Source organism: Nematolebias whitei, chromosome 12 (assembly GCF_014905685.2).
Source record: "Nematolebias whitei isolate Nwh7 chromosome 12, NemWhi1, whole genome shotgun sequence".
In the NCBI taxonomy this organism is placed as follows: Eukaryota; Metazoa; Chordata; class Actinopteri; order Cyprinodontiformes; family Rivulidae; genus Nematolebias; species Nematolebias whitei.
In genome coordinates, this window is record NC_056509.1 from 47,193,434 (window position 1) to 47,202,557 (window position 9,124).

Sequence of the window (9,124 nt, forward strand, 5' to 3'; positions counted from 1 at the left end):
AGAAAGCACTGTCGTCTGTGTTCTTCTGACTGCTGTCCAACTACATCAACCACCATGGGTGATGGTCTAATGGCCGAGTTTGGAAAGGCTGCTCCTTTCCTGAGGAAGTCTGATAAGGAGCGTCTGGAGGCTCAGACCAGACCTTTTGACATCAAGACCGAATGTTTTGTTGTAGACGATAAAGTGGAATATGTGAAAGGGCAAATACTCAGCAAAGAAGGAGGGATGGCAAACGTAAAGAAAGAGGATGGGAACACGGTGACGGTAAAAGAGGCTAATGTTCACCCCCAGAACCCGCCAAAGTTTGATAAAATTGAAGACATGGCGATGTTCACTTTCCTGCATGAGCCTGCAGTGCTGTTTAACCTTAAAGAGCGTTATGCTGCATGGATGATTTACACCTACTCTGGGCTCTTCTGCGTTACTGTCAACCCGTACAAGTGGCTTCCTGTCTACGACTCTGAGGTGGTGGCAGCCTACAGGGGAAAGAAGCGGAGTGAAGCTCCCCCCCACATTTTTTCCATCTCGGATAATGCCTACCAGTACATGTTGACTGACAGGGAAAACCAGTCTGTCCTCATCACCGGAGAATCCGGAGCGGGAAAGACGGTGAACACCAAGAGAGTCATCCAGTACTTTGCCAGCATTGCTGCAGTTGGTGGTGCAGTCAAGAAAGACAGCAGCAAGGGTACGCTGGAGGATCAAATCATCCAGGCAAACCCAGCTCTTGAGGCCTTTGGAAATGCCAAAACTGTGAGAAATGATAACTCGTCTCGTTTTGGAAAATTTATTCGCATTCATTTCGGCACAAGTGGTAAACTGTCATCTGCTGACATTGAGACGTACCTTCTGGAGAAGTCCCGTGTCACCTTTCAACTAAAGGCTGAAAGGAACTACCACATCTTCTACCAGATTCTGTCTAATCAGAAGCCAGAGCTGCTGGACCTTCTGCTGATCACCAACAATCCATATGACTACTCCTACATCTCCCAGGGAGAAGTGTCAGTCGCCTCCATCAATGATTCTGAGGAGCTGATGGCCACAGACAGCGCCTTTGATGTTCTTGGTTTCACCGCAGAAGAGAAGATGGGTGTCTACAAACTGATAGGTGCCATCATGCACTATGGCAACATGAAGTTTAAACAAAAGCAGCGTGAAGAGCAGGGTGAACCTGATGGGACGGAGGCTGCTGATAAATCAGCTTACCTAATGGGGCTGAACTCTGCTGACCTCATCAAAGGGCTGTGCCATCCCAGGGTCAAGGTAGGAAATGAATATGTCACCAAGGGCCAAAGTGTGGACCAAGTTTATTACGCCATTGGTGCACTGGCCAAGTCAGTGTATGAGAAGATGTTCAATTGGATGGTGGTGAGAATCAATCAATCTCTGGACACTAAGCAGCACCGTCAGTACTTTATAGGAGTTCTGGACATCGCTGGATTTGAGATCTTTGATTTTAACACCTTCGAGCAGCTGTGCATCAATTACACCAATGAGAAGCTGCAACAGTTTTTCAATCATCACATGTTCGTTCTAGAGCAAGAAGAGTATAAAAAAGAGGGGATCGAATGGGAGTTCATTGACTTTGGGATGGACTTGCAGGCCTGCATTGACCTGATTGAAAAGCCTCTGGGAATTCTTTCCATTCTAGAGGAAGAATGTATGTTTCCCAAAGCCAGTGACCAAACCTTCAAGGCCAAGCTCTATGATAATCATCTGGGCAAAAACAAGATGTTTGAGAAGCCGAGGGCAGCCAAAGGGAAAGCAGAGGCACATTTTGCCCTGGTTCACTATGCTGGTACAGTGGACTACAACATCGGAAACTGGCTGGTCAAAAACAAAGACCCTCTGAATGAAACAGTGGTTGGCCTTTACCAGAAGTCTTCTCTGAAACTGCTAAGTCTACTGTTTTCAACTTATGCAGGATCTGATAGTGCAGACAAAGGTGGCAAAGGAGCCAAGAAAAAGGGTTCTTCATTTCAGACAGTATCTGCTCTTCACAGAGAAAACCTGAACAAGCTGATGACCAACTTGAAGACCACTCATCCTCATTTTGTCCGCTGTCTGATTCCCAATGAGAGGAAAACTCCAGGGGTCATGGATAACTGCCTAGTAATGCACCAGCTGCGATGCAATGGTGTCCTGGAAGGCATCAGGATCTGCAGAAAAGGCTTCCCAAACAGGGTGCTTTATGGTGACTTTAAGCAGCGGTACAGAATCCTGAACGCCTCTGCCATCCCAGAGGGTCAGTTCATGGACTGTAAGAAAAGTGCAGAAAAGCTGTTGGGATCACTGGATATTGACCACACACAGTATAAGTTTGGCCACACAAAGGTCTTCTTCAAAGCCGGGTTGCTGGGAACACTTGAGGAGATGCGAGATGAGCAACTCTCTCGAATCATAACCAGGCTCCAAGCTAATGCCAGAGGACTCCTCATGAGGGAGAAGTTTGCCAAGCTGGTGGAACGCCGGGATGCCCTGATGGTCATCCAGTGGAACCTCCGATCTTTTCTAGGTGTGAAGAACTGGCCCTGGATGAAACTCTTCTTCAAGATAAAACCCCTATTAAAGAGCGCTGAGGCTGAAAAAGAAATGGCCAACATGAAAGATGAATTCAACAAGCTGAAGGAAGCTCTGGAGAAATCAGAAGCCCGGCGGAAGGAACTAGAGGAGAAAATAGTGACTCTTCTCCAAGAGAAGAATGATTTAACTTTACAGATTCAGTCTGAGCAGGACACATTGACTGATGCTGAGGAACGCTGTGAGCAGCTTATTAAGAGCAAGATCCAACTGGAGGCCAAGCTGAAGGAGATGAGTGAAAGACTGGAGGATGAGGAGGAGCTGAACGCAGATCTTACAGCAAAGAAACGCAAGCTTGAAGATGAGTGCAGTGAGCTAAAGAAAGATATTGATGACTTGGAGTTAACACTGGCCAAGGTGGAAAAGGAGAAGCATGCTACAGAGAACAAGGTGAAAAACTTGGTTGAAGAGATGGCTTCTCAGGATGAGAACATCCTGAAGCTGACCAAGGAAAAAAGGGCACTGCAGGAGGCCCACCAGCAGACACTGGATGACCTGCAGAGTGAGGAGGACAAAGCCAACAGTCTGACCAAAGCTAAAGCTAAACTGGAACAGCAGGTGGACGATCTTGAGGGCTCACTTGAGCAAGAGAAGAAAGTCAGGATGGACCTGGAGCGCTCCAAGAGGAAGTTTGAGGGGGACCTGAAACTGACCCAGGAGACACTGATGGACTTGGAGAATGACAAGCAGCAGCTGGACGAAAAACTCAAAAAGAAAGATTTTGAGATCAGCCATATAAACTCAAGACTGGAGGATGAGCAGGTTGCCTCGGTTCAGCTTCAGAAGAAGCTGAAGGAGAACCAGGCAAGAATCGAGGAGCTGGAAGAGGAGCTGGATGCAGAGCGTGCAGCCCGAGCAAAAGTGGAGAAGCAGCGCTCAGATCTTTCCCGTGAGCTGGAGGACATCAGTGAGCGTCTGGAAGAAGCAGGTGGAGCCACGTCTACTCAGGTCGAGCTTAACAAAAAGAGAGATGCTGAATTTCAGAAGCTGCGCCGAGAACTGGAGGAGTCAACCCTCCAACATGAAGCGACCGCTGCCTCTTTGAGAAAGAAACATGCAGACAGCGTGGCTGAACTGGGAGAGCAAATAGATAACCTGCAGCGGGTGAAACAGAAACTGGAGAAGGAGAAGACAGAGCTGAAACTGGAGCTGGACGACTTATCCTCCAACCTGGAGAGCGTGGTGAAGGCCAAATCCAACACTGAGAAGATGTGTCGTACCATAGAAGACAACATGAATGAGTACAAGAGCAAATACGAGGAAGCTCAGCGAACTATCAATGACCTGACAACCCACAAGGCCAAAGTGCTCACTGAGAATGGTGAGCTGGGACGCCAGCTGGAGGAGAAGGAGTGTCTGATTTCACAACTGACCAGAGGGAAGAACTCATACAACCAGCAGGTGGAAGATCTACGAAGGCAACTGGACGAAGAAGTGAAGGCAAAGAACGCTCTCGCCCACGCTTTACAATCTGCTCGGCATGACTGCGATCTGCTCCGGGAACAATTTGAAGAGGAACAGGAGGCCAAGGCCGAACTGCAGAGAGCTCTGTCCAAGTCCAACACAGAAGTCTCAGCTTGGAGAAGTAAATATGAGACTGATGGGATCCAGCGAACAGAGGAGCTGGAAGAGGCAAAGAAGAAGCTGGTCCAAAGACTTCAAGAAGCTGAGGAGTCCATCGAGGCCGTGAATGCAAAGTGTTCATCCCTCGAGAAAACTAAACATCGCCTTCAGAATGAGATTGAAGACTTGATGCTGGATCTGGAGAGATCTAATGCTGCATCGGCAGCACTGGACAAAAAGCAGAGAAGCTTTGACAAAGTCCTGGCAGAGTGGAAGCAGAAGTTTGAGGAGTCACAGTGTGAACTGGAGGCCTCCCAGAAGGAAGCTCGGTCTCTGAGTACTGAACTCTTCAAGCTTAAGAATGCCTATGAAGAGTCGCTGGATCAGCTTGAGACGATGAAGAGAGAGAACAAGAACCTCCAGGAGGAGATTTCTGACCTCACCGAACAGCTTGGAGAAGGCGGCCGCAGCGCCCACGAGCTGGAGAAGATCCGTAAACAACTCGAGCAGGAAAAGGCTGAACTCCAGACAGCACTGGAAGAGGCAGAAGGTTCCCTGGAGCACGAAGAGAGCAAGATCCTTCGAGCACAGATGGAGTTCAATCAAGTGAAGGCTGACATGGAGCGCAAAATGGCCGAGAAGGACGAGGAGACGGAGCAGGCCAAGAGGAACTACCAACGGATGCTGGAGTCTCTTCAGTCCTCTCTGGATTCTGAGACCAGGAGCCGAAACGAGGCCTTGAGAGTCAAAAAGAAGATGGAGGGTGACCTGAATGAGATGGAGATCCAGTTGAGCCAAGCAAACAGGCAGGCAGCTGAGGCCCAGAAGCACGTCAAGACCCTCCAAGCGTTCCTGAAAGACGCACAGTTGCAGCTGGATGATACGCAGCACTGCAACGATGACCTGAGAGAAAACATCACCCTGCTGGAGCGCCGAAACAACCTGATCCAGGCAGAGCTGGAGGAGCTGAGGGCCGCCCTCGAACAGACGGAGAGAAGCCGGAAACTGGCAGAACAGGAACTGATCGATGTGACGGAGCGGATGCAGCTACTGCACTCTCAAAACACCAGCCTGATCAACCAGAAGAAGAAGCAAGAAGCAGACCTGCTCAACCTTCAAAACGAACTCGAGGAAAACATCCAGGAGAACCGCAACGCAGAGGAAAAGGCAAAGAAAGCAATAACAGACGCAGCCATGATGGCTGAGGAGCTCAAGAAGGAGCAGGACACCAGCGCCCACCTGGAGCGCATGAAGAAGAACATGGAGCAGACCATCAAAGACCTGCAGCATCGTCTGGATGAGGCCGAGCAGATCGCCATGAAGGGAGGCAAGAAGCAGCTCCAGAAACTGGAGGCTCGCATCAAGGAGCTGGAGAACGAGCTGGAGGCAGAGCAGAAGAGGGGAACGGAGTCCGTCAAGGGGGTCCGCAAGTTCGAGCGCCGCATCAAAGAGCTCACGTACCAGACCGAGGAGGACCGCAAGAACATGGCGCGCCTGCAGGACCTGGTGGACAAGCTGCAGCTGAAGGTCAAGTCCTACAAGCGCGCAGCTGAAGAGGCGGAGGAGGCAGCCAACGCCAACATGGCTAAACTCCGCAAGCTGCAGCACGAGCTGGAGGAGGTGGAGGAGAGGGCCGACATCGCCGAGTCGCAGGTGAACAAGCTGAGGGCCAAAACCAGGGACGGACCCTCCAAGAAGGGCCTGGAGGAGTGAGGAGACACCAGACCCCCTCCGTCACAGGTTAATGACCACGTTTTAATGTGCCGTGTAGCGCTTGGTGCAGCTGTTGAAAGTTTGGATTTGTAAAACTATTTTTGTTCTTTATTAATTTGTTCAAATCTGTTTTTATTTGCAGGTTTTTCTTGATGTTTGGAGCCAAACCTGCGGAAAATCTGACACCAAAAACCACTTGACCATCGTTCCAGCTAACAGACGCAGATAATCTCCCACGAAGAACTAAAGTAGTTTAAGAGTCTGTTTCTAAAACATCAGTGAGTCTGAATCATTTGTTTCCATTTCATTTATTATATTTCAGCTCTTTGAGTTCATTTTAAACGTTTAGGCTTCACAGACGCTCAACTGAACCGAGAAATATTCAAGAGTTCACTTGTGTTAGTTAAAAATCCTGCAAGTCTTTGAACAAGTTGTCACAAACTTTTTGTCAATTGTCAAAATCTTTTGAGCTTTATTCACGTCTGTGAAATTTCTGTTCTTAAACACAAATCAGGACTTTATGAAATCAGAAGTTTTCCAATGTTACTTTAGCATCTCTGATTTGTGATTTAATAAAGGTTTCGGTGTGAGATCGCTTCTTCTTTTTTGTCCTAGTGTTAAGTGCAATATTCATGTAAATTTTAAAGTATAAGGTTAAAGCAAAACAAATTATGGCTGTTTTAGCTGTAAATTCATATTTTAAAATCGTTCTAAATGATTACTGTAAAATGTAACATCTTTCTTTGTGAGTCTTGGTCATTATTGTGCAGGTAAAAATTATAATTATGAGATAAAGTCAAGATTATAGTTTAAAAATCATAATTAAAACAATGCCAAAGAGAAGATTTATGGATGCAGTAAGAGAGGACACGGAGGACAGAGTGAGACGGAGACGGAGGACAGAGTGAGACAGAGGACAGAGTGAGGCAGAGGACAGAGTGAGACAGAGACAGAGTGAGACAGGGGACAGAGTGAGGCAGAGGACAGAGTGAGACAGAGACAGAGTGAGACAGGGGACAGAGTGAGACAGAGACAGAGTGAGACAGAGGACAGAGTGAGGCAGAGGACAGAGTGAGACAGAGACAGAGTGAGACAGGGGACAGAGTGAGGCAGAGGACAGAGTGAGACAGAGACAGAGTGAGACAGGGGACAGAGTGAGGCGGAGGACAGAGTGAGATGGAGGACAGAGTGAGACAGAGTGAGACAGAGGACAGAGTGAGACAGAGGACAGAGTGAGACGGGGGAGATCCCTGAAGATGGAAGAGCTGAAAGAAGAACAGTTTTACATTTGAAGCTTCAAAACCATTTTCTGGCTTTAAAAATCATTTATAAAGATTTTAAAGTTATAACATGCATTTTAGTGACCGCCTTCTTTTTTTAAAGATATAATTCTATTTTAAAACTTTAACTGTGAATTTGAAAGTCACAAGTTTTATGGTCCTAATTATGAATTTGATTAATTTTGTTCTAAAATTTCAAAATATTGAGAAAGCCACAAAAAGTTTCAGATAACGTCATCACAAGTTTGAAGTTATAATAATTATTAAATATCAAGTTAAAGTCACGACTGAAACTCTTTAATTATGATCTTAAAACTCTGTTTAAATTGACCTTTTTTTTTTTTAATTGGCGGAAATGGACTTCCATACTCTTAATTTTAAAAAAGGTTTTATTTTGAAGGCGTGACAGGAGTTTCCGGTCCACGCACCCCGGGTTCGAGTCTGGTCCGGACCGAGTATAAAACCTGAAGTGGTCCAGGAGGACCAGATCCGGATGGAAGGACCGGGAGGAGGCAGCGCAGCTCCACCGGCCCGGCTCTGACAGACCCGCACATCCCGCACACCATGCGGGAGAACAGCTGGAGTCCGGGCTCCGGTCCTGCGGCTCGAACCGAACCCAGAGACAAGGCGAACCGGAAGTGGGTCAGACTCAGCACCGTGGTGGGCTACCTGCTGTCCGTGTCTCTGGCCGCCGTCATCCTGGGGGTTTACTATGGCCTCATCTGGACCCCCGGATCCCCCCGAAACTGGACCAGGACCGGGGACCACACCTGGACCCAAACTAGTCTGACCGGGCCCGACACCTGCTCTGGAGCTGCAAACCGTTTGATTGACAGAGATGAACTAATCAATCACAGTGAGAGTCACGTGACCAGCAGGGATCAAAGTAATCAGATTACTTCAGAAGAGCCTCCTAGGGAGACCCAGGGTACCCCGGTCCTCTCCACCAGGGTCTCGGAGCCCCCCCAGGCCGGCCAGGGCGTCACCTCCCCGGCTCCGAGCTCCGCCGGTCACCGCGGAGGATCCTCCGAGCCACCGACCCACAGGAGCGCGCGAGGCCGAGCCCCGGAGCCCGAGGCCCGGCAGGCAGAGGCGGACCGAGACGGGTCTGGGACGGAGGACGGAAACTTTTTATAAAAACTTTTTTTGTATAAAAATCATTATTAATTTTTAATCAGTGAAGATTAAACAAAAAATAAACGGTTCCGGCTTCATCACGGAGGTTTTCACTTTAACGACTTTATTAAATAATCTGTTAAAGTTGAGCTGAAAAATCATAAAAAGACAAAATTATTGATCTCTCAGGAATATTTCCCTCCAACAAGTTTAAAGAAGAGATTCAGGCTTTAGTTCAGTAAAAACCACAAAACAAGAATTAAACTTATATATTAGCAAAGCTAATATAATAATAATAATAATAATATCTCGATTAAAGGATAAAAGTGAGTGCAAATATCAAACGATGCAGGAAACCTAACATTTTAAATATCATTGATTTTTGTAGAATCTGGTTCAATAAATCAGATTTAACCGTGAACTAATGTTCATTAGCAGGACTTGTCTTAATTTAATATTTTAATAATCTGTTCTTTATTTACTGTAACAGAAACTAATCTTTCAGAATAAATTCTCAGTGTGTGACGTCAGAAACGTGTTTGATTTCACTTCATTTCTTGTTTTGTTGCCTCAAACACTTTCTTTGTCCTCTGAAGGACTTTAAAAGATCAAGACACGTCGGTCAGAGACACAAGTTCTGCTTTGACTCTGAAGGAGTTCTGATGGACATCCTGGACCCAAACTCCAGGTTCACACGTTTCATTTAGACAAAGACAGAACACACAGGTGGAAGGACGGGGAGACGACGGACAACATGGTTTGGACATGTCCAGAGGAGGGACAGCGGTTTGGACATGTCCAGAGGAGGGACGGCGGTTTGGACATGTCCAGAGGAGGGACGGCGGTTTGGACAGGTCCAGAGGAGGGACGGC

The 9,124-nt window shown here is 47.4% G+C and overlaps 1 protein-coding gene across 1 annotated transcript; it reads left to right on the forward strand.

Annotated features, from left to right (window-relative positions):
- Positions 1-5,856, forward strand: myh6 (myosin, heavy chain 6, cardiac muscle, alpha). The gene has a single exon (XM_037685987.1). The coding sequence runs from the start codon at positions 55-57 to the stop codon at positions 5,854-5,856; it is 5,802 nt and encodes a 1,933-aa protein (XP_037541915.1). The 5' UTR covers positions 1-54.
- Positions 5,857-9,124: the final 3,268 nt, after the last annotated feature.

What these genes read in the sequence shown, in the direction of transcription:
- myh6 (XM_037685987.1), top strand. Translation starts at nt 55, where the DNA reads ATGGGTGATGGTCTAATGGCCGAGTTTGGAAAGGCTGCTCCTTTCCTG.